General features: G+C 36.9%; 8 protein-coding genes across 11 annotated transcripts in view; 4 read left to right on the top strand and 4 right to left on the bottom strand.

Moving 5' to 3' along the window:
• Window positions 1-161: 161 nt before the first annotated feature.
• On the bottom strand, window positions 162-921 carry LOC105313172 (uncharacterized). Its single transcript, XM_019997945.1, has one exon. It carries the CDS (start codon window positions 871-873, stop codon window positions 253-255), a length of 621 nt encoding a protein of 206 aa, XP_019853504.1. The 5' UTR covers window positions 874-921; the 3' UTR covers window positions 162-252.
• A 58-nt stretch (window positions 922-979) lies between these two features.
• On the bottom strand, window positions 980-6288 carry LOC100641175 (exostosin-1-like). The gene is made up of 10 exons (XM_003387409.3): window positions 5224-6288; window positions 4704-4829; window positions 4341-4416; window positions 4162-4281; window positions 3553-3708; window positions 3019-3132; window positions 2774-2872; window positions 2449-2538; window positions 1865-2025; window positions 980-1418 (listed from the first exon to the last, which is right to left on the bottom strand). Exons 1-10 carry the CDS (start codon window positions 6129-6131, stop codon window positions 1079-1081), a joined length of 2190 nt encoding a protein of 729 aa, XP_003387457.1. The 5' UTR covers window positions 6132-6288; the 3' UTR covers window positions 980-1078.
• Window positions 6289-6381: 93 nt separating this feature from the next.
• LOC100639614 (uncharacterized) lies at window positions 6382-7096 on the top strand. Of its 2 annotated transcripts, XM_019997940.1 has the most exons (3): window positions 6385-6403; window positions 6457-6561; window positions 6617-7096. In XM_019997940.1, exons 2-3 carry the CDS (start codon window positions 6463-6465, stop codon window positions 6899-6901), a joined length of 384 nt encoding a protein of 127 aa, XP_019853499.1. In that variant the 5' UTR covers window positions 6385-6403; window positions 6457-6462; the 3' UTR covers window positions 6902-7096. The 2 variants fall into 2 exon arrangements, with proteins under 2 accessions (XP_003387444.1, XP_019853499.1); XM_003387396.3 differs by having other exon boundaries at window positions 6382-6561; window positions 6617-7086.
• Window positions 6958-9724, bottom strand: LOC100641048 (endoribonuclease LACTB2-like). The gene is made up of 7 exons (XM_003387408.3): window positions 9536-9724; window positions 9158-9321; window positions 8280-8512; window positions 8002-8154; window positions 7442-7510; window positions 7310-7391; window positions 6958-7185 (listed from the first exon to the last, which is right to left on the bottom strand). The coding sequence occupies exons 1-7, from the start codon at window positions 9667-9669 to the stop codon at window positions 7124-7126; spliced, it is 897 nt and encodes a 298-aa protein (XP_003387456.1). The 5' UTR covers window positions 9670-9724; the 3' UTR covers window positions 6958-7123.
• Window positions 9725-9738: 14 nt separating this feature from the next.
• On the top strand, window positions 9739-13384 carry LOC100640925 (kelch-like protein 2). 3 transcript variants are annotated; one of them, XM_019997937.1, is made up of 8 exons: window positions 9739-9763; window positions 9840-9893; window positions 9946-10301; window positions 10858-11306; window positions 11598-11792; window positions 11941-12136; window positions 12311-12455; window positions 12936-13384. In XM_019997937.1, exons 3-8 carry the CDS (start codon window positions 9983-9985, stop codon window positions 13357-13359), a joined length of 1728 nt encoding a protein of 575 aa, XP_019853496.1. In that variant the 5' UTR covers window positions 9739-9763; window positions 9840-9893; window positions 9946-9982; the 3' UTR covers window positions 13360-13384. The 3 variants fall into 3 exon arrangements, with proteins under 3 accessions (XP_019853496.1, XP_019853497.1, XP_019853495.1); XM_019997938.1 differs by lacking the exon at window positions 9739-9763 and having other exon boundaries at window positions 9772-9893; window positions 9950-10301; XM_019997936.1 differs by lacking the exon at window positions 9739-9763 and having other exon boundaries at window positions 9772-9893.
• A 23-nt stretch (window positions 13385-13407) lies between these two features.
• Window positions 13408-17162, bottom strand: LOC105313175 (aspartyl/asparaginyl beta-hydroxylase-like). Its single transcript, XM_019997939.1, has 6 exons — window positions 16978-17162; window positions 15566-16677; window positions 15244-15410; window positions 14807-14978; window positions 13736-13866; window positions 13408-13671 (listed from the first exon to the last, which is right to left on the bottom strand). Exons 1-6 carry the CDS (start codon window positions 17153-17155, stop codon window positions 13521-13523), a joined length of 1911 nt encoding a protein of 636 aa, XP_019853498.1. The 5' UTR covers window positions 17156-17162; the 3' UTR covers window positions 13408-13520.
• On the top strand, window positions 17152-24513 carry LOC100640800 (ATP-dependent RNA helicase DDX54-like). Its single transcript, XM_019997935.1, has 23 exons — window positions 17152-17339; window positions 17514-17584; window positions 17629-17745; window positions 17801-17875; window positions 17926-17975; window positions 18045-18086; window positions 18399-18557; window positions 18978-19036; window positions 19084-19182; window positions 19450-19602; window positions 19684-19751; window positions 19814-19898; window positions 20870-20992; window positions 21176-21267; window positions 21378-21504; window positions 21554-21627; window positions 21721-21782; window positions 21833-22005; window positions 23450-23513; window positions 23636-23737; window positions 23837-23944; window positions 24006-24073; window positions 24118-24513. Exons 1-23 carry the CDS (start codon window positions 17174-17176, stop codon window positions 24381-24383), a joined length of 2403 nt encoding a protein of 800 aa, XP_019853494.1. The 5' UTR covers window positions 17152-17173; the 3' UTR covers window positions 24384-24513.
• Window positions 24514-24655: 142 nt separating this feature from the next.
• The window catches only part of LOC109582882 (neuroendocrine convertase 1-like), a 4359-nt gene continuing 1732 nt past the window's right edge, over window positions 24656-27282 (top strand). Inside the window, exons 1-8 of the mRNA XM_019997920.1 lie at window positions 24656-24881; window positions 24933-25055; window positions 25740-25838; window positions 25968-26079; window positions 26129-26166; window positions 26623-26776; window positions 26833-27005; window positions 27071-27275. Of these exons, the coding sequence (XP_019853479.1) occupies window positions 24687-24881; window positions 24933-25055; window positions 25740-25838; window positions 25968-26079; window positions 26129-26166; window positions 26623-26776; window positions 26833-27005; window positions 27071-27275 (1099 nt within the window). The 5' untranslated portion in view covers window positions 24656-24686. The remainder of the gene's footprint in view (window positions 24882-24932; window positions 25056-25739; window positions 25839-25967; window positions 26080-26128; window positions 26167-26622; window positions 26777-26832; window positions 27006-27070; window positions 27276-27282) is intronic.

Genomic DNA, 27282 nt, shown 5'->3' with positions numbered 1-27282 from the left:
GTGTCAGTGTGCTTGTGAAAAAATTGAAAGTCACTTCCGGTTTCATTTCATTTCCGGTTTTATTTACACTTCCGGTTTAGTTTTTAAAATGAATTATTATTCAATGATTTCTCAGCCTTTCAGCATAGATATTAGAGTACACTCTAATATCTATGCTTTCAGGCAACAAAATTTATTATCATAATTATTATAATTAATTGATTGATACTATAATTAATTATTATTAACTTAAAAATAGGATTATGTCACATCTTAGGAAATCAAGCCTAGTTCTTGAAACTTCTTCAAATGACGTGTTTCCCTTGAGCTCAAAAGTTCCTCGCATTTCTTTCTAAGCTGGTTCTCTGTCAGCTGGTCAAAGTTGCCTTTATCCCTCACCATCTTACCATAGTCTGTTCCATGCTTCTGTATTAATGGGATGAGGTATTCTGTCTCTAAAGTCGAAAGGTGACAGGTTTTTCGGTTGCGTCTGGCCGAACGTTTCTTAAACTCTTCGTGAAGAGTACGAGCTTTGGCTCCACCTTTTAATTTTTTAAATTTCACTGTCTGATCTTCCTCACTTTCCATCTGAGCGACCTCAGTTGTGTTACTTAAAGAGGTTGCTTCAGATATGTCCATAAACTCCATCTCTTGTTGCTTTTGTTTCTTCTTTGTCCTTGTACCGTATGGTTTAATGTCTGAATTGATGTCATAGACCAGTCCAAGGTTTTGAAGGTTGTTCTTCATTGAGATCGAGTGGTTCCATCTTTCGCGTATGTTGGACATTTTAATGGTGTAATCGCTCTTGTTGTGCTTCTTTCTGTTCTTTTTACCGTATGACGTGCTGTTTATCTTCTTCTTTCCCAAACGAGAGGTCTTTCTCACACGACCCATTTCTCTTTTCACAGTACTTTACACGTGTGTGATCCGTATACTCAGAGTGCATCAGTGCACCTCCGAATACTATAAACACGTGCTTACATGTGGTCGAGTTTAAATAAAATTAATCATAGAAACTGATTGGTAGTAAAGTATGGTGGTTGTATAATATAACACAATATAAAAATAATATAAAAAATTGCAAAACCAGTTTTATAAATCACGTCACATTTTCAATCCTACGAAACTCTTTCCTGTGGGCAGCAACATTGTCTCTAAATAGAACAGGATCGGCACGACTCCACGAATACTTCAATGGGATGTATCCAAATGAAATCGTGAGTGAATTAATACAAGAGACGCAAGACATGACAACCTCTGTCCTTTCCTTAGAGGTGAAGTAGTTGAGGGACACACGCTGGGTCACTTTGAGTGGGGGACTCCCTGTCATGTGAGATATAACGAAGTTGAGTCCAATGCTGAAGCAGTCCTTTGAACTGTCTAGTATCTTCCTCGCTGATGATGAGAGCTTGTGGTGCCAGACGTGGTGAGCATAATATCTAAATATAAGATGCGTTAAGAGAGAACTACTGAATTTGATTTTTAACAAATACGTAAATTTGGCAAAACAGTGTCAATTTAAAGATTGGGGTGCCATAGGGCGCCTTTTTTTGAAGGCTATAAATTTTGTAGGTTTTTATTCTGTGAATTTAATTTTCACGAATTTATGCCGTCTGCCGTCTTGTATCGTAATAATTTGATATTCATGAAAGTAATTTTTGCAAATCTTAAAAAAAATCGCAAAACCACAAAATTTAAAGCCCTCAAAAAGGCACCCTAAGGTATTATTATCATTATTACATAGCAAATATATTTCGCCGGAAAAAAATTTCATTCTAAAAGGGATTACAGACTTTAGTTCTGAGTTGTCATTTTGCAGAAAACATTCATTTTACAAGAAATAAAACTCTGACACAATACACCCACTTATCTTCATTGCTATTACTTGTGGTAGAAGCTAGCTCCAAGAGAGACCAGTGAGTATCTGTTGTTGAGGCCAGAGGAACAGATCCACTGGCCTTGATTAGGAGACCAAAAATGACGCCTGCCAACAAAACCAACCAACCTCTCTGGATTGGACAACCAGGTTAAATAACCAAAATCAACCTAATAATAAGAAAGTAACATAAAGGCCCCTATACACCAGGCAATGCTATTGCAGGCAATCTGTGGTTACTTTGATCTTCAGGCAACACTGTTGCCTAGAATAGAAACATGTTCTATTCTAGGCAACACATTGCTTACAACATCAAAGTAACCACACATTGCCTCCAATAGAATTGCCTGGTGTATAGTGGCCTTAAAGCCAATTGCTAACAGTAATATGTACATTATATCAGTACAGAATTCATAGAAAAATATCTGCAAATTACACTAATCAAAATAACGTCTATGTTATGTGTCTGATGCTTTTACAGTATTATAAAATAAACCCACATGCTGTAGATGTGTAATTATAAATTTCCTGTATGTACTACAGTAACAGTTGCATGACTGCAATAGCTTCCAGTGGAAGAATACATTACTTACTTCTTCAGTGATCAGTTCAGTGTCTTCCCATAAGGAGAGAATGGCATCAGTTCTTATTTCCATATATGGTATCATGACATTTATCATGAGCTATCATTGGAAGAGAGAGAAGGGGAAGAAGAGGGGAATATTGGAAATATTTGTAAGTACACACACAATTAACTCCAATACATTTATCTTTGAATTTGAAACAGGTGTCACTGTGTGTACATGCTACAGTACAGTAAACATTACAAATATCAATGATGCATTAAATGTTCCAAACAATGACAAACAATGAGAACATCTGCTGCTACATGTAAAACTACAAGCACTTAATGTCTACCTTTTTATCTTTCCTTGCGTCTATTACTTTGATTGATGGGCGACAAAATGGAGGAACCATAACTTTAGGATTCCCCGAGCCTATCCAAGATACTACTATCTGATAAGAGAGAAAGAGAGAGAGAGAGAGAGAGAGAGAGAGAGAGAGAGAGAGAGAGAGAGAGAGAAGAGGAGAAAAAATGTTCAGTTACACGTAGACACTAGTGGTTTAAAGTAGAAAGTAGAGTGACTCTCAAGGTTCAGTACCTTCCTTGCGTGTGTTGAGTTGCAAAGGTTCTTAAGGAGCAAGACCAATGGTGAGTTCCCTTTGGAGGCAGGTTTAGTTGCCATGACAACAGCAGTGTATCCACTAGGAGGGCCCTACAAGAGAGTACACAACCTTAAAATCAATACATTTAAAAAGATTTGAAAATTTGTAAAAAATCCAATTTCGATTGGAATCAGTTCAAACTTTCTACAAAACATAAGAACATTAGAAAAAATTATAAAAATGAAGAGTTCTTTCCTACCCATTTTTGGCAAATTTGGTCAAATTTTATTCAGCCTAAGCTGAATACAATTAGATGACAACAATTCAGGGAAATTATTGATATTCACAGACTTTATTTTATTAAAGATGCTAAAATGGTGCAGCAAAACCTGCTACACACTGATTAAATTAATGATATGAACTTTTTAATAACAATTTGACTACAACAATTGACAATGTGTTGGGTAAAGTATTATTATTATTATTATTATTATTAGTTAAATTTTTACTATTATCATTGCTGTTGTTACCTGTTGACGTTTTATAAAAAAGGGATAATCCTCCAATTTTTCAGAGTAGTCTGAACTAATGACAAGCCCACCGGGATAATGATTCCACAAGAAATGAGCATTGCTCGCTGTTGCTACGACGCCATTTTGAAACTGACTAATCCTCTGTTTCACTATCTGATTGGAAATAAAAACAACAAAACAAGAACAATAGAATAAAATATTTTAAAAACAATCAAAATTATTAGAACATTAATCTAATAATTAGTTATACTATCAAGTTATAATTAAGAATTAGCTTTCTGTAAACAAGTTTATCTCCATACATGTGCACAATAATTAAATTAGTAAAACTGATTGTAAAAGTTAATTGGATGTACGCTATAATCCACCCACATGGTTCATTGTCTATAGGATGATGGGAAAAAATGCTAAAAATTTTATTTTACTCTATCAATCAATACTCCATAAATGAGAGAGAGAGAGAGAGTAAGAAAGAGAGTAAAAAAGAGAGAGAGAGAAATAAAAGAGGCAGGGAAAAGGAGAGAGGGTGAGAAGGAAAAAGAAATGCATGTGATTGGGGAGTTAAGTAATAAAGAAAGAAGCCAGTATATCCATTATAATTAGTACCTCTAGTGTCGTATGCATTATGGCATCCACTGAGCTAAAGTACTGCTCCCAATAAAACTGGGTATGGAGCCTCATGGAGAGTATCTTATCCTCAGGAATGTGACGGAGCATGTGAGGGACCTATAGCCCAACCAATACTCACATGAAGTCATTATACTGAGTTACTGTATGCACAATACCTGGAAGAGTTGCCTCTCATCAAATACAAACAAAGCTTTGGACCAGTCTATCAGCTCATGAAAAGGTAGTACTAGTCTAGAAAGGAAGGAACCTAACATTAATACTTAATGATAGATAGTGCTGTATAGTGGATCCTCTTTATTAAGGATGCTACACTACTTGTCCTTAATATAGAGGTGTTCTCATTTCAGAGGTATGTGTGTGCATAAATTGGGACATTACAAACAGTCTTCATTATAAAGATGTCCTTATCTAAGGGTGTCCTTATTATAGAGGCTATACTGTACATGTACATGTATGCTGTAAATTATGCAGAAGTACACTTTCCTTTTCTTTTCTCATTCTCTCCCTCTGAGACTCACCCATTGCTCAATGAGACTGGTATGCAGCCAGCATGAAGGGACTCAAGGAATCGAAAAGAACCAAGTCGCCTACCTCGAGGCACTAGACAAAACGTTGAATTTGAAATCAAATGATTATAATTGTACCTGAAAGGAAGTGAAAGAGGGAGAAAAGAACAAAGAAGAAACAAACAGTGTTTGTTGCATATTGAAGAGGGTAAGAGTGAGAGACATAGCAAGTGCTTTATTTTGTACTAATCTGGCACATTACCAACATTTGAAGGCTCAATCACTTGAGTAGACTCATGGTATAAACTCATTTTTGGCTACCAAATTCATCCAATGTGCATAGTAAGTAGAATCTGCTGCATCGTGCCATTAAGGTACATGTAGATAAAATGCCATAGAAAAACACCACAGGTAATGAAATGATGGTAGTATTTCAACCTCAAACCACATCTGATTAATATCCATGAGACAAAAACATCCTTTCTCTCACCATCACACCACACACATTATGTCTCACTCTCTCCTTCCTCACTTTTCAAAGAAGATATTATCTTTTTTGCACTTCTCATCTCTGTATCGACTCCAGAATTTCCCGTGCTTACAAGTCGTCAACATAATCACGTCGTCCCCGTTGTCAAGGTGATAGATCGCGTTACGAGTTGCAGAGCCCAGCCCCCAAAGGTACCTCTTCCCTTTAAAGATCAACAGGTACTTTCGACGTATCGGGAATAGGTTTCCATGAGCTGACACACCTCCAGTAAACTTTCCTTTCTCACTGTGCAGTTTATGTATCAGTGGAAGGCTGATATCGAATCCAGTCCGATAGTTCTCTAGAGCAAATGAGGCTTTGGCTATGATAGCTTCGCCGTGATCAAAGTCCAACTGATCATTGTAGTCAGGAAACGAGCCAGAGTACATGTTGAAGAGGATGTGGTTCCGACCGTTATTCCAAGTCCGTAGCGCCTTGAGTTTCTCAGGTAAGCGTTTAACGTAGTCATTACTGAGAGGATCTCGGTCGAGGGTATCAATGTTAAGGACCAGTAGACAGGCTGTGTTTGGGTCGCTGGTGTAGTAAGGGCTATCACGAAGAACTCTTACCATCTTCTTGTAAATGGACGAGGCCGCTTGTTTTCCTCCTCCCCTCCCTCCCTTCTTCTCCTCTTCAAATGGGTACACATATACCTTAAAAGAGTCTATGCACCTTGATACATTAAAGCAGGTAGCCATTGTGCACTTGGCAGTGATCCTAGAGCCTTTATGCGAATAATGAAGGTCTTCCGGGAACATGAAACTGCTATGCTGTCTTCTCTTAGTCTCTGATATAGCCTTGGGACTAGCTTCAGAGCTAGCATACAGGGCCAGGAGAGCTACTGCTGATAAAAGAGTCCCGGCAGCCACAAGGCGTAGTAGCTTTCGTCTGATTTTCCAAGTGAGGCGCATGATGGAGAGCTCCTTCTTTCTCTCTCACGTAACTCTATAGCACATATCACGTCTCCCTGTCTGCCAGCGCCTTTGAAGTAGTCATGTACCTCGAAACAGACCAGCCAAATTTTCAAACTATGAAAAGAGAGTGCTTTTTAATTGCAATTATGATAACCTCAAGTCATAATGACACCCTCCCACACACAACACGTGCAATCATTATCAATTGAACCACACCTATGACACGCCTATAAATCAAAGTCCACACCCACAGTAAATAATGCAATAAAGTGAGTACTGAGTAGACCCATTCTCATAAGAGTTTCTGGGCTCTAATCTCTAGGACGCCATGGCTAGAGTCCTCGTTAAGTTCTTCATTATCTTCTTTATTTCGTACGCCATTGGTGTAGCAGTAATAGTCATAACTGCTGAGCTCTGCAGGCAAAAGGTAAGGCAGTAAAAATATTATATAATACTAATTCCATATTCACTCCTTTATGCAGAACCAGGCACTGAGAGAGTCAGGCAATGCCTCAGCTACTATAAGCAGGAGTAGTGATGAAGCTGACATATTATACAGCCATACAAGTGGAAGAAACAAGGACAGCAGATATACATTACCTTCTGATAGTCACCTTCATAGTGAAGGGAGAGACATATCACAAGGGATCGGATTCTATTATAGACACTTTGTCTTTGATTACAAGACTGATTCGGAGCCGATTGTCATTACTCTATTCAATTACCACAACCATACTGAAAGCCCACCACAGCAAGCCGAAGATTAACATCTACTTTTTATAATCCTAAAATCCTCTCATTATTATCTACTTAATCCGGATAGTTTCAGCAAAGAACAAAAATGTATCATTTATATATTACACAAAATAATTATGATAATTATATGTAATTATTACTATTATACACCAATTATCAGTTTCATGATTTTCCTCGCTCTGAATGGTAAAAAAAACATTAAAAAATTTGTCAGTGTTATTATAATAGAAATGTTATATCTTTGACGGCACAGCTTTCCAGTGCAAATCATCTGCCCCTGGCCTTGCTTCAATTACTAAAGGTGCAACAAAAACAAAGGAATACATAGAAATGAACATCAATCAAATTATAACCTCCTGATTATAATTCTTGTCAGCATTATTTTTAATTAATTCAGGGCTAGCATACAAGTATTGTACCTATTTTATTTTCTTTGCGAAGTTTCTCCAGATGAAGCTTGACATTGTTCTCTGCCATGGGCCAAAGAGCCTCTGGCACATCCTTCCCACACAAAAATACAATAATTTTTGGTACTTTCCCCATCCCCTTACTTTATAAATAATTTTGACAATGCCCATAGAGGTCAAAGCACGAGGAGAGGTTGTCAAAGCATCCAGTATCTATATAGTAATAGAGATAGCATGATGTATGAGCTGGGAAGGTTCCATAATTCACACGGTAGGTGGTGCATAGTAGCTACAATTCCCACGAAGCTAAAATTTGGCACTTACACAGCTATTCTGCTACAGTCAGCAGAGCTAAGCAAAGATCACCCTATTCTTAGACAACAATTTATCTTTAGGTATTATTTTCCTTCCCTCTGGTAACTTAAAGTTTATTTGTAGTACTGAGAAAAGAGGGCCTAATAGGAATGCCATAGGATATACACCTAAAAGGCTGTATTAACTTGTTAAATGAGAATTACTCAGTATACTCAATAACTGGAGGCTAATAGGAGAATAATTATAAAAGGGTCTCTTAAAGGTTATAAGGAGGAATGGGCTGATAGAGAAAGAGTGAAAAGAGAATGAGAGATAAAAAGAGAAAGTGAAAGAGCAACAAAGGCGAATTGGTGATAAGAGAAAGATTAACAAAAGGGATATCAACAAACTTGTTTTTCTCTTGACATTCTGTGAGTGATGTATTCTTCAATAGCACCCATGGCATCATTGAGCACTGGGCCATGACCAGGATAGATGAGCTTTGGTTTGAAAGTCTTTAACTTTTGAAGTGAGTCCATGTACTCCTTTAAATCCTCAAAAACCTGAATAAAAGATAATGAGAGAGAGAGAGAGAGAGAGAGAGAGAGAAGAGAGGAAGATGGAAGACAGCAAAGCAGAAACAATAAATATTACAAGGGACAATATATAACATTTAGCCATTCCTTACAGCTGTCCCCTCTCCTAGAATACAGTCTCCACTAAAAATGGCGCCCTCTTCTTCAAGGTAAAGCGATATATGGTCATCAGTGTGTCCGGGTGTGTAGATCACGCGAAGGGTAGCTCCCTCAGTTTCTAGCACATCACCATCTGATAGGTAATTATACTGAACTGGTGAGTAGTCAGACTCAGCGGTACTGGCCTCAGGCTCTCTCCTTGGGAACTTTGAGAACAATGGTGGATCTGGAATAAAATAAAATTGCGAAGCTCCAATTAAAAAGTAACAGGCTAACAGCTTCACTGGAAACAATATATGACTCACAAATGACAAACTTTATTATTATTAATAATGTAAACTTAGTCTTTGGGCCATATAAAGTCCCCTCAAAAAATAGTCTACTCAATAAACTAAAGATCATGTCTGCACTAAGGCTTAAACTTCATTAGAAATTTACAATTAATTATAGAAACTTAGTCTTGGGGCCACATAAGTCCCCTCCAAAAATTTTAGAACACAAATTGCACCATTCCTACCAATTTCACAATTTCATTTAAAAAGCTACAAAATGTTACCATATCATTGTGGGTTCTCATAATTATACTCTAATTTCCTGTGATGTCACATCCTTATTCACTAACAAAACAGGAAGAGCATTGAAACACACTTAATCTTTCCTCTTAGCATTCTAAATACATTCATCTTTTCAACAGTGTCAAGTTTGACAATTCACAAGATATCTATCAATTAGTAGTCTCCCTCCCCCTCTCACTCCAACTGACAAGTGAGCAGTACTCAAACCATACATACAATGATACAACTAATACTGGGAAGAGCTTTTTATTCATGTATACTACTGACCAAAGACATAATGTTAATAATTCAGTTACCATTAGGATTGATTGATTGAACCTCCTTCACTCCTCCAGTGTGATCATAGTGCCAGTGAGTGATGAGGACGTGTTCTAAACTAGCCTTTAGGTTCGCCAGTGTTTCCTTCAATAGGCTGATATACTCTGGTATGTTGGGCTCACCAGTATCTATCAGCACACGCCTGGAAGGGAAGGTGCAGATTAAAATGATTTAAATGGAGTTAAAAACCAGATAATGATTCTCATAGTTAGTTAGTATTTCATGTATAAATCGATAAATTAAAAGAAATAAAAATTAAAGGCTGTAATCATGAATACTACAGTGTATACATAGCAAGAGTACATAGGTATATACATGTATATAAAATAAATCTTATCATTGTTATTCTGTCATACTTGCTTCCAGTCCCAACAATGTACGTGTTGGTGCCTTGAAGAGTCATGTGACCAGGATTGAGCCCTAGTACCCTCATGACGCGTGGAGAGAGCTGCTTTACCTGAGGAAGAAAGGTTAACTTAGGAGCCGCCATTTTGAATAATTAAAAATTGATTCACCACGCCTAACAGATAACCCGGAAAACAAAACGGGGAAATCCGGAGCTCAGTGTTTGTGGGCGTGTAAAGGTGTGGCATAGTTAAAGATCACGTGATATGGCCTTGTAAACATTATTGTTTTTCATTTTCATTTCTTCTTTTCTAGTCAATAGATTGTATTAAATGAGTCTACTCACACGAGAAGCAGTTATATAATAAAGTAAGATACTGTACTTAAAATTGTAGGGTCTTGATATGTTCTCTTTTGCTAGGTAGAAGGAAAAATTACTCTTACTCTAAAAGACTGAAATGGCCAGCAACCAGCACGACATTGCACAGGGCATACAACCAGATCACCTCACCACCTCTCGCCTCTTCAAGATGAAGGAGCACTGCTCCGCCTCCTTCACTGTCATGAATCAGCTAAGACGTGACAACCAGCTCCTGGACATCAGGTTTCGCATCGGAGACCACGCCTTCTCTGCCCATCGGGTCGTACTGGCCAGTTGCTCACCGTATCTAAGAGCAATGTTCACCTGTGGGATGAAGGAGAGCACCCAAGATGAGATCATGCTAAGGGACATTGAGCCACAGGCCATGGAACTGTTGATCGACTTTGCTTACACTGGTAAGAAAGTAAGGAGGAGAGTTAGTCGATAGGAGGTACCTGTACTTTAATGGGATACTAAAGTTTTTGATTAGGATCACCTCAAATTCTCTGCATAGCAATATATGGGTGTTGATTGATACTTTGATACATACATGTACATGTATCAGAAAATGTAATGGATGTAATTGTCCATAGTTTCAGGTTAAAATTTGAGCCCAAATGACATACTATGATTAATGTAAAGAAATGTACATGTAAATGATGTAAAAGAGGTCAAGAAAGAGTGTGTGTATGTGTATATATGTACATATAATTTACAATGTCATTATTATTGTTATTCATTATTATTATTATTATTATTATTATTATTATTATTATAAATTTAAAATAAACAATAGAACAGATAATAATAATTATTATTATAAAAGTACAATAATTAGAAATAAAACAGGTTAAAATGCATGCACTTAGATGTAGAAAAATACACTTAGATATAAAAAATATAGAATTTAAGATGGAAAGGGATTATTGTTATTATTATTTTAAAAATTATTATTGTTATTGTACTTTCCAGGTGAGATTGAAGTCACAACAGAGAACGTCCAAGACCTCCTCCCTGCTGCCGGGATCCTTCAACTAAGAGACCTCAAAACGGCCTGCTGTGAGTTCCTCAGCGATCACATGGACGTCACCAATTGTCTCGGAATAAAACAATTCGCCGACATGCACTCCTGTCCCGACCTAGTCAAGAAAGCTAATCGATTTATCGTCAGAAAATTTGCAGACGTTGTGAAAACGGACGAGTTTCTCGACGTCCCTCACCACATCTTATGCGAGTTGTTAGAAAACGATCATCTTCACGTTGAGAATGAACTCCAGGTCTTCACGGCCTTCCTGAGGTGGATAGATTATGATATCGATGGTAGGGCGCCTTTTGCTTACGACCTGTTTGGTTGCATTAGAATACCCCTCCTGCCCAAGCAACACTGGGAGAACGTGTTTACTAATCATCGCCTGTTTCAAGTGAGTGTTGCTGGAGAATGAGAATAATTAATTGTTATACATGTACATGTACACATACACTATTATTCACAGTACATATACATGCATGTAAATAATGTACATGTACATGTAAATTATTTAAATGTACATGTACGGTGTGTACTCTACATGAGGGAACAATTGTAATATTATCCTATTGTAAATTACTGTTCTAGTAACCTAAGTATCCTGTAGTAATATCCAGAGTTTTACTGTTCTAGTAACCTAAGTATCCTGTAGCAATATCCTGAGTTTTACTGCATATTTTTATAGAGGAGTCGTGAGTGTCAGGCCTACATGCGTGGGTACCTCATGGGTCTGGACTTCACGAGCCTCTCACTCAAGCCACGCTCTCCCATAGCTACCATATACACCATTGGAGGAAGGAACTCGCAGAAGTGCCTCAACACTGCAGAGAGATATGTAACTGAGGATGACAGATGGGAAGAACTACCATGCATGAAACAAGTAAGAATAAAGAGGAGAGAGAGAGGGGGGGAGGATTGGAATAAGCAGTAAATAATTCAAGGCTCCAACTACACGTGTATATTTATTAATCACTTTTTACCTGAGCTCTTAATTTTTTTAAGATTTGATCTAATTTTTTTTTCTTTAGGTCCGAACTGCAGTATCTGCTGGTTCCATTGATGGTCGGTTGTATGCTGTGGGTGGCGAATGTGAAACAAAGTTCTCACACGAAGGGACCCTCTACCTCAGCTCTGTAGAGTATTATGATCCGATTCAAAACACATGGAGTAATGTCGCCGAGATGAGGTATGCTCGCTCTTTTGCAGCTGTGGCTGTATTGAACGGTAAGGAATGAGAGAGTCAGTTTTGTGTATTGATTGTACCTCTCTCTCTCTCCCCCCCTCTCTCTCCCTCTCTCTCTCTCTCTCTCTCTCCCTCTCTCTCTCCTCTCTCTCTCTCCCCCCCCTCTCTCTCTCCCTCTCTCTCTCCCCTCTCTCTCCCCCTCTCTCTCTTTATAGATAAGTTATATGCAATAGGTGGTGAGACCACTCAGTATTGCTATAAATCGGTGGAGGAGTATGACCCAGTTGCTAATACATGGTCTATAGTCCCTGATATGCACACTGCTAGATCAGGGGCTGGAGCTGCTGCATTAGATGGAAGGTATTGTCTACTGCACAATGCACATTGTATTTGTGAATAGAATAATATGTATTTCATATTAGTACGGTATAGAAATTGTACATGCACATATATGAGAAAGGGATGGTCCCTTCTTGTGTTACCGTGTAATGTATTAAACAGATCTAGTTCAAATTACATGCATGTTTGCATTATCAGTTCCCCATAAACAGTATCATTTGTTCAGCACTACTATTTATCTCCTTTATTATCCTCTCCCAGATTCAATAAGAGCTGTTGATTATTATGAACATAAGTCTAAACCTAAACAGGACAACGCCCTTCAATATTTACTACTGCTAGTCTTTTGTACATGTATTATTATTTTTTTACTCATTAACTTTGTCAACATGAGTAGACCAACTGAGCTTACAGCACATGTACATGTATTTAACCTTTTTTATTTTCATAATTATTATTATACATGTGTCTTTATTATTATTCATTGTATTTTAATGACAGGTTATATGTTCTCGGAGGGCAGGACAGAGCAGTCCATTACTCCTCAATGGAATGTTACGATCCGAATGAGAAGAGATGGTACATGTGTCCCAGTATGAAGCATCCTCGCTCCGGTGTCGCAACGGCCGTCCTCGGTCGCTACCTCTACGCGATAGGCGGCCGTGACCGCCACAGGCAGGCCTACTACGACATAGTTGAGAGATTCAACGTCGACACAAATACTTGGGAGTCGTTTCCAAGGCTTACTCACTCTAGGGCGTGGCCTGCCGCTACTGTGTTTAAAAACGAGGTGTATGTTATAGGAGGGTACGACGGACAGTTGAGGCTTAAGAGTGTGGAGAGGTTCGACGAGAAGGAGCAGAAATGGAAGAGAAGTGGGGACATGGTAGAGTTTAGGGCAGGGTGTGGCTCTGCTGTGTTGTGACAACAAGTCGTATGATTCTGATTGATGGGATGCTAGTTCTAGTGTATGTGTATTTAAAGAAACAATGTTCCTTAGTATACCAATGAAATAATAATAATTATTATATTTATTCTAAAAATCATAAAATGTTACGAATATAAAGTTTATTAATATTATTATTATTACAGTGTCGATAATTTTTTTCTCTTTGTTTCTGGTAAGTCTGGGTGCCAGAAATCAACCGTAAGAATGAGACTCTGTCCCTTTCCAGTGTACAGCATTTCCTGTTCAAACGAGTCATCTATGACTGAGACCAGTCCTTCTCTTAGCTCCCTATGATAGTCACATGATAGTCACATGAGTGGGTGGAAGAGATGTACATGTACATGTACTGTACCTTGTGTCTTTGTTCATTCTTATTTTTAATGGGCCAGATAAGTTTAGAGGAAGGAGTGCTCTTAAATTTGTGTTGGTGAGCCCAATGTGAGACGAAATATGAACTGGGCCTGGGATTAGTAATACCTTTGTCTACAAGAAAAAATTTAATATTAGTATATGCATAGGTAATATACTTAATGTATTATGCTTTAAAAAAATTTTATCACACTTCAAAAATTGATTGCATGGAAAGTTTGCACTGATTCTGATCACAATTGGATGTTTCACAAATTTTTTATCTGCTCCGAAATCAGGCCAAAGACACTGTACTATAGTACAGGGATTTGGCCAAATTTTGCCAAAAATGACGAAGAGAAAATTGTCTATTTTATAATTTTATCTGATACATTTACATGTTCTCATGTCGTGTAGAAAGTTTGAACTAATTCCGATCAAGTTTGGATTTTTTTTACAAAATTTTAAAGTTGCTCCAAAATCGGGCAAAAGTCCCTGTACTATAGTACAGTGACTCTGGCCATATTTCACCAAAAATGGATAGGAGAGAATTCTTCATTTTTATAATTCTATCTGATACATATACATGTTCTTATGTTGTGTAGAAAGTTTGAACTGATTCCGATCAAGTTTGGATTTTTTACAAAATTTTTAAGTTGCTCCAAAATTGGGCCAAAGTCCCTGTACTATAGTACAGTGACTCTGGCCAAATTTCGCCAAAAATGGATAGGAGAGAATTCTTCATTTTTATAATTTTATCTGATACATATACATGTTCTTATGTCGTGTAGAAAGTTTGAACTGATTCCGATCAAGTTTGGATTTTTTACAAAATTTTTAAGTTGCTCCAAAATCAGGCCAAAGTCCCTGTACTATAGTACAGTGACTCTGGCCAAATTTCGCCAAAAATGGATAGGAGAGAATTCTCCATTTTTATAACTTTTTCTGATACATATACATGGTCTTATGTTACATAGAAAGTTTGAGCTGATTCCAATCAAGTTTGGATTTTTTTTACAAATTTTTAAAGTTACTTCAAAATCTGTACTACTATATAGTCATAATAAAAGCTTACCTCTCCTCTCCTACATTTAGTAGCTGAAGGCATTTTATGGAGGAGCTGGCAGAGAGTGGGTAGGACTGTACAGGGTCTCTTGTTCCACTTTCCTTTTGATATGAGGATGATCTGTGTCTGATTAGCATCAGAGAACATATCAGCATTAGTCTCTATAGCTGACATTAACTCACTGGTGGGTGTAAAAAGAGAAAAAGAAGTAAATAAGAATTCAAAAAATTTAAAACAAATATATATAAGTACTTTTAAACACAATGGGTTCTTGATTTGATGTACATGTACGTGCATAAATTTATAATAAGTTTTTAAGAAACTGATGCATTACATGTGAATTGATTTGCTAAGTAGGAGATACATTGTACAAGAGCATGACAATATCCAGGTCCTTTTCCACGCAAAAATTAACAATAAATTCTACAGTGCAACAATTATAGTACCTTTTCAGGACAGGTGCCATCTTTTCTAATTCAACTAGGACTTGCTCTCCCACTTCGTTCACTTTCCACCATGGCCTGGCTTCAAGGTCAGGCTCATTGTACAGTGATCTCTGATCAACTGATGGAAAGAAACCTCTAGCAACACCTTCAGCATATACTAAACCAGCCTTGAAGAATAAGAGGAGGAGGAGGAGGAGAGAGAGGAGAGTATAATTTTGGAGAGGTAAGATTTTGGTGAATTTCTAAAAATTTTTTGTCACAAATTTGGCAAATTTGTGGCCATGCACTATTCAGCATGTAAAAAATAATTATTACATCCTACCTCTTCAGTCTTGTCCAATCTTGAGAGAGTCTCTCCGGTATATAAATAAAACTTTGGATTCTTTTGTATCTCTCTATTTTCAGACAGCCCTTTCACAAGATGAGGCATTGCTTTATCAAACCGCCCACCTTTATAATGAAGGTATCCAAGATTAGCGTGGGCGAGAGAGTTCCCTGGCCATTTATTAATGACGTCCTCAAGGAGTTTCTCTGCCTCCTCCATCTGTCCTCCTTTCATGTATGCTTGGGCTAGTTTAGTGGCATATACCTCGTGCATTGGTTCCATTACAACTGCTTTTTTCAACGCTTTAATCAACATGGTCGTCTTCTCTCGTCTCTCTGCGCAATCAGCTAGTCCCATTAGCGCTGCTAATTTTATATCATCATTTGCCAACGAGCTCGCCTCAAATGATATTTGATAGTAAATGTCAATAGCTTTATCCAAGTACTTGATGCTTCCTTTGGTCTTTCCCAGTCCTTCTAAAGCAAGAGCCTTGCCTAAGAGACCTCGGGGACTCTGCTTAAAACGTTTTAGAACCTTTTTGAATTTATCGAGTGCCTCAGAGTAGTAGCCTCCCTTTAAATAGTCGTCTGCCTCGAGTATTTCCATTATAAGTGGTCGGTCGGGGTCGCTGGGGGGGACGGGGCGACGGAGGATTGGTAAGTCGCTGATTTTCGTCTTTAAAAGCTCTTCCCTGCTTTTCGAAGCTGGGCCTGATTTCTGAGATTTTGTAGGCGAGGCCTTCTCTTTTTTGGGTGAGGCCTTCTCTTTTTTGGGCAAGGCTTTCTCTTTCTTGGACGAGACTTTTTCGGACGAACTTTTATTCTTTTTAGACTTCGATTTAGACAATTGTTCTTTCGTTGATGGAGACTTTTTTGAAGATGGTTCGCTCTTTGTAGTAGACTGATTGCTTGACTTTGCGTCATTGATACCGGATGATGGAGCCTGTTGGGGGATGGGAGAAGGTGTCTGCTGCCTTCCCTTGGAGGGTTTATAATTATAATAATAGACAGAGAGGGAGAGGAGAACTGTGAGTGCTAGTATCCACAATATTATTTTTCTTTTTCGCTTTGTTTCAGCATCGTCCTTGATCTTCTTTAAGTGACGCTGCTCTATAATTCAATTAATAATTGTTAGCAGTGATTAGCATACAACACACACTAAATAAAAAAGGACATTGGATTTAGAGTATGCTGTAAAGTAAAATTTAATTGATGATCATTACTGCAAATATTTAGCACAATACATTATTAATAAAAGCTAATTTATGTAGTGCTTGTCAAATAAATCAAAACAAAAAAGTTCTTAGTTTAATGAGTAAAGTACAGTTTTTATGCATCTTTTCAAGATTATATATATACAGCCTAAGCTGCTTATTAATTTCAGGACATGCCAAAAAAGTATGGCTTTACCTTTTCTTTTATCTTTTAGCTCCTCTCCCACTGATCTCTGTCTGACAGTAGAGCTAGCCATCGCCTCGTATGTATCTTGGCAATCTTGCACGAAACCCACAGCAAACTCGCAGAGCAGCCCTGGCCTGTCTAATTCCGGTGACACACCTCTTAATAAACCACACGACCACTCCCACATCACCCACGTGCTGTCAACATGTCTGATTCTAAAGAAAAGGATTGGGAAGAAGAAACTGATGGAGAGGGAGATGAAGAGTATTCTGATGATGATAATGAGGCTGAAGGAGGAGGAGGATTCACTAGGAGTTTAGTCCTACAACAGAACAAGAAGAAGAAAAGGAGTGGCGGGTTCCAGTCAATGGGTATGTACATGTACACCATCACTGATTTTTATAAGAATGGGCTATCTGAGTTTTTGTTTGATTTTTATTTATTTTACAATACTTTTACACAGTCAATTTTTAATCACAAGTTTTGTACTTGTACATGTTATTTAACATTGTTTGCCTCCCTCCCCTCTCTCTCCCTCTCATTAGGATTGAGTCATACTGTATATAAAGGTGTCATGAAGAAAGGATATCGTGTACCTACCCCAATACAAAGAAAAGTCAGTTACTCCTTACCTCCTCTCAGCCCTTACTTGGCTCTTAGACTATTCCTTTGATAATGGATGGAAAGGATGTTGTGGCTATGGCAAGGACTGGCTCTGGGAAAACGGCAGCTTTTCTGATTCCGCTCTTTGAAAGACTCAAATCACACTCGCCACAGGTAAGGGAGAAAAGAAAGTAATAAAGATATAAAGATTGTAATATTTAATTGTTAGGTGTCTGGTGTAAGGGGTCTGATATTATCCCCTACAAGGGAACTGGCTCTGCAGACAATGAAATTCACAAAAGAAGTACATTAATTATTGTAATAATTACAATAATATTAATTAAATTTTTTTAGCTTGGGCGTTTTACTGGATTGAGAGCAGCTGTAATATTAGGAGGAGACAGGTAATTTTTTATTATTATGTATAATTCATACATGTAACATGTTAATTATTAATGTTTTTATGCGTTTAGGATTGAAGATCAGTTTTCTACAATACATGAAAATCCTGACATGTAAGAAAGGGAGTTTTGCATTCACAATTAGTTGCAATAATACCGTATAGCCGCTTAATTTCGAGGGTACAGCTTTCGCTGTTTTTGCTGATTTTCCGTATTCGCGAAAGTTAATTCCGTAAAATTATCCGTATTGCCCATAAACACGTGTGCTTAAAAATAAGAACCGCGAAAGTTAATTTGCGAAAAAAAAACTTGTGGCCTGATTCGCGAAAGTTTATTGCCTCGAAACTTTGTGGCTATACGGTATGTACATTTCTCATAATTAAAAATAAAGAATTATTATTATTATTATTCTTTTTATTCTCTTAGTATAATAGCAACTCCTGGAAGGTTCCTACACTTGCTGCTGGAGATGGACATGAAGTTGCTTCATGTTGAGTATGTTGTGTTTGATGAGGCTGACAGGTTATTTGAAATGGGATTCAGTGAGCAGCTCCATGAGATTATACACAAACTACCAGAACAACGGTACTTGTACATACATGTACATTCACATTACATGCAGCCAGAGTCCTATATCACTCTTAGCCTCTTTCACTAATACCTTTGTTATATGTATGTGAATGTGATGTACATTAATGCCCAATGGATGTACCGTATAGCGCTTTAATTTTGTGGAGCTAAAATTTTGCGGATTGATAAAAATCAATTTTTTTTGCGGAAATAATTTTTGCGGATTCGCAATGTTAGTGCCACACCTTTAATTGCAATTGAAATTTTTGTGGATCTTTAATTTCGCGGTTTCATGCTAACCTCGAAAATAGTGAAAGTTTAGCTCCTCGAAAATAAAGCGCTATACGGTATGAGCTCATACTCTTTGTTTATCAAATTCTGGTTGATGGCCTTTACTCGCTTACTTTTATTATTTTTTTATCTTTATTCTTTTAGGCAGACACTTTTGTTTTCAGCAACACTCCCAAAGATGTTAGTTGACTTTGCTAAAGCAGGTAGGTAGTCCAATACACGTGTACATTTTAATATTAAAATGTTTCAGGTTTAACTGATCCAGTCCTTATCCGACTTGATGTTGACTCTAAATTGAGTAACCAACTCTCGCTATCTTTCCTTAGTTGTAGATCTGATGATAAGACCGGTCAGTTTTCACGCCATTACTGTATTTATCTTTAATTATACATCTGAACATGTAATATACATGTACATGTATAGTACTAGTTAAATACAACATCTCCATTGACTTTCACTTGGGGCCATTACAAAACTAAACCTCATTTTTTTATTGGGTACACACTTAAAATTAAATTTGCTGTACTACACACGTAGATGGTTCTATTAATTTGATGTGAATGTGAAATGAATTTTATTGTAGTGCATTTTATAATAATCGTCTCATATTTTGTAGCTGTTCTTCTTTATTTGTTGCGTTCAGTGATACCCCCTAATCAACAGTCGGTCGTATTTGTAGCCACTAAACATCACGTGGAGTATCTCAAGGAAATACTGTCCAGTGCTGGGATTGACTCCTCTTATGTGTATGGATCATTGGATCAGACAGGTAGGAGAGGAGGGGAGAGAGGAATAGAATTAGAGAGGAGAGAGGAAGAGAGGGGATAAAGGTTATATTGTGTTTTTGCAGCTCGAAAGATTTCAATTGGTAAATTTCTTTATAAGAAGACAAATGTCCTACTGGTTACTGATATTGCTGTAAGCTGTTTTTCTTACCTGCTAAAGTTATTCCTTCCCCCTCCTCTCTCTCTCTCTCTCAGGCTCGTGGTATAGACATTCCACTCTTAGATAATGTCATCAATTATCATTTTCCTTCAAAGGCAAAGCTGTTTGTACACAGAGTTGGTAAGAAACACAAAACGCGCTTAGAGAGAGAGAGATAGGGCTAGGCAAATTATGCTAGCATAATTTGGAGCATAATAGGGCAAGTTATTATGCTGGCATAATGGGAGCATAATGGGTCAAAAGTTTCTGGCACTATACCCCTGACCAAACAATTTCAATTCATTATAGGAAGTGGTACAAGTTAGTACTAGTAGTACAACAACCCAACTGCTTAATACCCACCTACTCAAGCATGATGAATCCAGTGACATAGGTTGTTCTATTTTGGAGCGATTCAAAGTCACTGGAAACATTTTGTATTATTGCAATATTATAATTATAACAGATGTATGCACATGTAACTTGATTAGTTGATATTTGAGTAAAGCTTAAACTATGAGCATAATAATTGGCATAATTGGATTCATTTCAAAGCATAATAAGATGGAATTTGGAGCAGTGCCTAAAAGCATATTAGGCAAAAATTGAAACATAATTTGCCTAGCCCTAGAGAGAGAGAGGAGAGAGAATCATTGTTAATAGTTTCTGATAATAAATTGGGTTATGACATCACAGGAAGTAAATTTAATAATTTGGACCCACGATGATATGACAACATTTATACCATTTATAACAACCATTCTTCAGTAGGCATTATATAGTTTAGCTTTATAAGTTACAAATTTTTGGATGGGCATTGGCCCTGTATTATGCTTTACTATAAAAAAACAGTGACTACTATTGTTTGCAATGTTTGCAATAGTCTTGATTAGCAATGTTTCCTATGGAAGGGAGCATGTTGCTTACTCAAGAGAATCATGAGAATGCTGAAACTTAAAGCAATACACGGTTGAATGAGTGGAGCTTTGCAGTTAACAGCAAAAGACCAACAGAAATGGTGGAAGCAAAATGATGGAATGATAATCTTTGAATAATGTATTACATGTATATTATTGTTTATTCATTTGCATGATAGTTTTATTCCATTACAGGTAGGGTGGCTAGGGCAGGGAGAGCAGGTACAGCCTATTCTCTAGTGTCTCCTGATGAAGGAGCTTATGTTGTTGACCTTCACTTGTTCCTGGGAAGAAATATAATCACTGAGAGCCATTCCAGTAAGGAGAGAGAGAGAGGGAGGGAGGGAGAGAGAGGGGGGAGGGAGAGAGTGAGAGATTAAGAAGTGGGACTGATTCTTTTTATATATTATTCTTTTATTTGTGTGTGATTGAGTGGGAGAGGTAGGGAGAGATGGTTGAAGGGATACAGTATTTTAATGTTTTGTTGTTATTATTGTATAGAGTGTGATGGTGTGTATGGGTCTGTTCCCCATATTGCCATTGAAGATGAAGATGAGCTCTTGATTAAACTTCACAACAATAATGAAGAATTGGTAACTAGCTAATAATTATTGACATGTACATTGTACTCCTTTCCCCCTCTCTTTTTTTTCTCTTTCTCTGCCATTTTTCTCCTCTCTTCCTTTCTCTTCCTCTTCTGTAGGTTTCTCTTAGAAAAGTTGCTGAGAACGGTATGAAGCATTACATCAAGTCTCGTAATCTCTCATCTCCGGAGTCAATCCGAAGAGCAAAAGAACTTGCTACCTCACTCCATCCCCACCCACTCTTTGGTAATTAAATAAGGGGTGTGGTAATTAATGGGTGTGGCTTTTAAAACAGGGAGTCATTGCTTGACTTCTCAAGTGGAGAGAGGAGAATTGTTAAGTGCATTGAAGACTTACAAACCATTGCAAGTGAATATTACATGTGATTTTATTATTATTTTTTACTATTACATTGTAATTGTTTTAATTGTAAAGACGTTGATATTTTGACTTAATTTTCAGACGATATTTGAAGTCAACTCAACCACAAAAGGTGTGGCTAAGAAAGTGATGCTCTCGAAGAGGTATGGGTATGGAAACCTGAGAATGAGAGTTTGAGGTACTGTAAATGCAGGGCCAAGTATGATCAAGTGGTGATGACGCTTAGAGAGAAATCAAATCAAAGGAAGAAAGAAGAGAAGAAGGAGGAGGAGAGAGAGAAAGGAGAAGAGAGAAGGGACAGTGAGTCAATGGCTGATGATTTGAAAGGATTACAAACTTTTGAAGAATATAAGAAAAAATCAAAAAGTAAGAAGTTTGAAAAAATCGTATCAAAAATAAAAATTACAATATGTACTGCCCATGATGCTAGTTTAGCTACTTGTCCATTTTTTGATACACTATGAGCTGATTCCAGCTAAAATTAGATTTAAAATTTCTTATTTGCTTCAAAATCAGACCAAAGACCCAGTACAGGGATTTTGGCCTAATTCTGGCAATAATCACTAGGAGAGAATTCTTCATTTTAATAATTTTTTATTAGATGCATACCTACACGTATGTACACATGCAAGAGTGGATAATCTACTCTTGCATGCACATGTATGCATGTACATATTCATGTACATGTATACATGTATGTACTTGTACTATAGGAAGCCATAAGATGAAAGGGCCACACAGTGGTGTAATACTGTATATATGATACACCAGTGAAATTCCTCATACACCATGGTATATGAGGATCAGGTTTATCCCTCAAAGAGGGGATCCCGTGAACTTTAACCTTTTGCTCAGGACAGTTTTGTCCTGAAAGGCAGGGCTAGGCAAATTATGCTGGCATAATTTGGAGCATAATGGGTCAAAAATTTCTGGGCCCCACATGATTTCAATTCAATATGGCGAGTGGTACAAGTACTATCAACCCAATTGCTTAGTACCTGCCTATGCAAGCGTGGTGAGTCCAATGACTCAGACTATTCTATTTTCCAGTGACTCAAAGTCACTGGAAACATTTTCAGATGCTGGCATTATTACAATATTACAATTATAACATATGCATGTGCGTGTATGTAACTTGATAGTTGATATTTGAGTCAAGCTTAAAGCATGAGCATAATAATGAGCATAATTGGATCCATTTCAAAGCATATTAGGATGGAATTTGGAGCAGTGCCTAAAACCATAATAGGTAAAAAGTAAAGCATAATTTGCCTAGCCCTACTGAAAGTCCATGGGTAAAAAATCAGGAAGAGTCCTCCAAAGGATTCTCTCCCTTCAGAATACTTAAATCAAGCTGAGCTTATAAGATAAGGCTATTGTGGGTCTTAGATTGGATAAAGTATGGTGAGAGTAGATACCGTATAGCGGGTATATTCCATTCGAGTTTAATTTTGTTCTCATTCCTTGTGGAATGAACATTTCCAACGAAAAGGGCGTTTCCTCAATGCCACGTGTGCAAAATGGCTGCTCAGAACGAAGATAAAACGAACGAAAATTTCTAGAACGAACATTGTTCCAGACAAAATATACCCGCCATACGGTAATCTACTCTTGGTACATGTGACATACATGTACAAAATTGGTTTTGTTGCAATTTTTTTAAAATGGTTCTCATTTTCTGATACATAAACATGTTTTATGCAACCTATTTTTTCTAGTAACCTAGCCACTAAATTTTAAACCTACATACATATAATATTTTTTTTAGATTTCTTGTGATAATTGCATGTATTTTTTAAATTTATTACAGAATCAGTGACAGCTCCACAGCCTTACATTAATTATAAACCATCAGATCATCACACAGAGAAAGGGTATGACAATTATCATTGAAAGAGAAGGGACAAGTATTTTTATGATTAAATATAACAATGATACTATTATTATTGTTTTACTGTTTCACTGACAAGTGTATTAATAATTCTTTCTATTTCAGTCTATCAATTGATCATTTTGAAGAAGCAGCTTCAAGTGCTGTACTTGATTTGACAGGAGATGAGAATAATGACATGCAAAAAGCAAAAAGAATAAGAAAATGGTAATAATATATATAGAGAGGGAGGGAGGGAGAGAAAATCAAAGGAAGAAAAGAGAAGAATTAGGAGTAATTGAAGATTTGATTGTTTGATTGTTTTAGGGATAGAAAGAGAAAGAGGTTTGTGACAGAGTCTGGAAAAGAGAGCAGCACCAAAAAGATTAAGACAGAAAGTGGAAGGTGGATATCCTCAACATATAAAACAGGATTGTAAGAAGAACAAGAGAGAGAGGGGGTGAATTAAAGAAGGTGAATATATTTCTCTCTTTAGATATCAAACTTGGAAGACAAAGAACAAAGTTGAAGGTAATTCCATGGATAGCGAAACTCCACCTGATAGTAAGATTATAAGTTATTCTAATTAATGTGTCACTTATTAAAAGGATTTACGAGAAGAAAAGGACGATTTAATCCTCGTCAGTCAACCAGAGGGGCAGGAGGGTCAGGGGGGAGGGTAAAGAGCGAGATTAAAAGCGTGAACGAGATCCTTCGCAAGAGACAAAAAATTAATTTTATGAAGGAAAGGCGACAGATAAATAAACGCAAGGGTGCAAGGAAAAATGTGAGGGGAGGGGCAATGACAACTGGTGGACGTGGAAAGAGAACAATGGGTATGCATGGTAGAAAACCTCGTGGAAAAAGGAACTAATAGCTATAATTCACCTTTAAATTTATGTGTTAGAAGTTGTAGCTTCTATTGGTTATGTTCTCCTTTGTATAAATGATATCATCAGTAATATGTAGAATTTGTGGTGACAGAACATTCTTATACTAAGTCATACAGTCCTTATAGCAAACACTGACTTGTTATTATAAGCAGTAAATCAGCATAATAATCCATTCCAGTAATTTTGTATGTTTAATCAAGTGAGTGGGTGTGACAATGAACTAGATCAATGTGGTTGTATATAAAACAACATAATTCCGCAGAGTGCAGGTATTGTCGGAGAAGATGACCTCCTCATTGTTTTTGTTAGCTCTAACTCTTACTCTCAGTATTGTTGCTGCTGATATTAGTGCATACATTGAAGGGCAGGCCCAACTGCCAGTAGCAGTCCTCACTGATAGCTGGGCTGTTGAGGTTCATGGTGGAATTGAAGCTGCTAATGAGATTGCAGAGAGACATGGCTTCACTAACATGGGAAGAGTAAGAGATAAATAACACTTAATGAAATATTTTAATTGTTATCATTGCCAGGTTGGTGCCTTTGCTAATATTTATCATTTCAAAATGAGCTCCTCTATTCACAACATTAATGAAAACATTAAATCTGGTACTGAAGTGCAATACATGACAACTGCCCTCAAGTCGGAGATAAAGGTGAAGCCAAGCATACACTAGACAACATGTTGCTAGAAAATTTTGCAGCTACCTGTTGCAAAATGTTGTCAAGAAGCTGTTCTATGCTTGGCAACATGTTGCTGTTTTGCTGGCAGCAAAATAATTATCTGCAGATCTTTACAAATATTTGTTTATTTGTTCTTCCTGCTCTAACTGCATTTACAATGGATATATATAGAAATTAGTCGGCAGATTTTATAGCTCTGCTCATGTACCAATACATTTTGGTTTAGCGCAAAGAAAGTAATTTTGTTTGATTATTTGTGTGGTATAATTTGACACTTCTTCTTTCCTTACTTATAATGGCAAAGCTATCATGTGGCATTTTATTATTACTGGACTATGCTGTATGCGTTAAATCTCATGAGTACTATTATCTTATGTGTTTATCTTATTATAATATTATTCATTTCTTGTGCTCATTATTTCATTTATTTTCCTCTCTTTAATTTCCTCTTTCTTTTCCTCGTTACTCTCATTTCATAGAAAGTGGATGTTTTTATGTACCCTTTTTACTGGAATGTGTTTTCATTAGTATGCTACATACATTCCATTGGTCTCATATCATGCTTGTAATTATTGTTATTAATAGTTAATATCCTTTTTTTATACTTGAGTACATATACATGTACTGTATCAGAGTATAACTACGTATTCATGTAGGTAGGGTATGTACAGCAGCAGAGTTTGCACAACTGGGAAAAGAAGTATATTCAACCAACATGTCAGACAGATCCACTGTGGTGTAGTCAGTGGACAGTTGTAAGTAACATCATAAATAGTATAATAGATAGGATCAATTGGAGTGAAGTATCATGAGTAATAGATAGTGCATTATCAATTGGAGTGAAAGTTGACTGAGATTATTCAGAGCTGGAATTTTTATTGTAGAACAATACTGGTCAGACTAATGAGACAAACCTTTACCTTGATCTGAATGCAGAACCAGCATGGATACAAGGATATACTGGAAATGGAATATTAGTTGGTGTCGTGGATGATGGTAAGATGATATAGTTGTTCTAGTACTCACATTAGTCATTTTTGTGTAGGAGTGCAACATAATCATACTGACCTGAGGAATAACTATGTAAGTGAGCATTGAGATAATCAATTTTATGAATGGACTTACAAGCTTGCCAAGTTATGCTAAATATTTTGATTACCGTATAGCTGGAAATGTTTGCTGGAATTCAATTTTGCTGTTTGCCGTTCGTCATAAAAGCACATAATTTAATTCCACAAAGCATTATAGGTAATGGATGTATCAACAGTTCACTCCTACACCAACAAAATTAAATTCCACAAATATCAAATTTTGCTATATTGGTTTTTAAAATTGCAAAAATATAATTCCCTCAAACTTTTCCAGCTATACAGTATTTATAAATTAACTTAATTAGTACTAAATATTATTTATTATTATTATAAATATTTTATCATAAATATTATTTTGTTAGTTACCGATAAAATACATTTTGTTTAGTTTATATATTTTAATTTTCATCTCCCCCCTCTCCCTCTTTTTATTTTGATATACTTGTAGGTGTCAGCTTCCAGTTATAATTTTAATGAAAATATTAGTGATCCTTCTCCTCCAAGTGGATCGTCTCATGGAACTGCTTGTGCTGGTGAAATTGTCATGGCCCGGGATAATAATGTTTGTGGAGTAGGTGTAGCTTATAATGCCTCTGTGGCAGGTAAGGGGATTGAATTCATATGCTTTATCCATTCATTACCTATCTAATTATAACAGGTCTTCGTTTATTGGGAGGAGATATCACAGATATAACTGTTTCATCTGCTCTCAGTTATTCTCGTGACAATATTGATATTTACAGTAACAGTTGGGGACCACCTGATTCGGGTTTCACTATTGGTGGGCCAGGATACCTGTCATCACTAGCATTGAAAGAAGGAGCTGAAATGGTAGGAAAGAATATTGCAACAAAGAATGCATAAATTTTACAAATAATTATAATTAATTACAATAGGGGAGAAATGGTAGGGGGAACATTGTTACATTTGCTGCTGGAAATGGAGGAGGGTTTGAGTTTGACACTTGTGCAGCTGATGGTTATTCCCAGAGTATATATGCTATATCAGTTGGTGCTTATGCTCAGAATGGTGCCCCTGCTTCTTATGATGAGAAATGTTCAGCTAAACAGACTGTAGCCCTACGTGAAAACACACGTACCAGTAATCT

Source organism: Amphimedon queenslandica, unplaced genomic scaffold (assembly GCF_000090795.2).
Source record: "Amphimedon queenslandica unplaced genomic scaffold, v1.1 AMPQUscaffold_13347, whole genome shotgun sequence".
In the NCBI taxonomy this organism is placed as follows: Eukaryota; Metazoa; Porifera; class Demospongiae; order Haplosclerida; family Niphatidae; genus Amphimedon; species Amphimedon queenslandica.
Note: the sequence above shows the minus strand (reverse complement) of the source record. Positions and strands in the feature narration are given on the sequence as shown.

Coding starts and splice junctions, on each gene's coding strand:
- LOC105313172 (XM_019997945.1), bottom strand. CDS start 873: ATGGGTCGTGTGAGAAAGACCTCTCGTTTGGGAAAGAAGAAGATAAAC.
- LOC100641175 (XM_003387409.3), bottom strand. CDS start 6,131: ATGCGCCTCACTTGGAAAATCAGACGAAAGCTACTACGCCTTGTGGCT. Junction 4,282..4,340: donor ATGAGAGGCAACTCTTCCAG/GTATTGTGCATA, acceptor GTTGGGCTATAG/GTCCCTCACATGCTCCGTCA. Junction 3,709..4,161: donor TAATGCATACGACACTAGAG/GTACTAATTATA, acceptor ATTTCCAATCAG/ATAGTGAAACAGAGGATTAG.
- LOC100639614 (XM_019997940.1), top strand. CDS start 6,463: ATGGCTAGAGTCCTCGTTAAGTTCTTCATTATCTTCTTTATTTCGTAC. Junction 6,562..6,616: donor CTGAGCTCTGCAGGCAAAAG/GTAAGGCAGTAA, acceptor TCCTTTATGCAG/AACCAGGCACTGAGAGAGTC.
- LOC100641048 (XM_003387408.3), bottom strand. CDS start 9,669: ATGGCGGCTCCTAAGTTAACCTTTCTTCCTCAGGTAAAGCAGCTCTCT. Junction 7,511..8,001: donor GAATGTCAAGAGAAAAACAA/GTTTGTTGATAT, acceptor ATTACTATATAG/ATACTGGATGCTTTGACAAC. Junction 7,392..7,441: donor TTGTCAAAATTATTTATAAA/GTAAGGGGATGG, acceptor TTGTGTGGGAAG/GATGTGCCAGAGGCTCTTTG.
- LOC100640925 (XM_019997937.1), top strand. CDS start 9,983: ATGGCCAGCAACCAGCACGACATTGCACAGGGCATACAACCAGATCAC. Junction 11,307..11,597: donor CTAATCATCGCCTGTTTCAA/GTGAGTGTTGCT, acceptor ATATTTTTATAG/AGGAGTCGTGAGTGTCAGGC. Junction 11,793..11,940: donor AACTACCATGCATGAAACAA/GTAAGAATAAAG, acceptor TTTTTTCTTTAG/GTCCGAACTGCAGTATCTGC.
- LOC105313175 (XM_019997939.1), bottom strand. CDS start 17,155: ATGTGGGAGTGGTCGTGTGGTTTATTAAGAGGTGTGTCACCGGAATTA. Junction 15,411..15,565: donor GATTGGACAAGACTGAAGAG/GTAGGATGTAAT, acceptor TTATTCTTCAAG/GCTGGTTTAGTATATGCTGA. Junction 13,867..14,806: donor CTAAATGTAGGAGAGGAGAG/GTAAGCTTTTAT, acceptor TTTTTCTTGTAG/ACAAAGGTATTACTAATCCC.
- LOC100640800 (XM_019997935.1), top strand. CDS start 17,174: ATGTCTGATTCTAAAGAAAAGGATTGGGAAGAAGAAACTGATGGAGAG. Junction 18,558..18,977: donor CACAAACTACCAGAACAACG/GTACTTGTACAT, acceptor TTATTCTTTTAG/GCAGACACTTTTGTTTTCAG. Junction 19,603..19,683: donor TGGATCATTGGATCAGACAG/GTAGGAGAGGAG, acceptor GTGTTTTTGCAG/CTCGAAAGATTTCAATTGGT.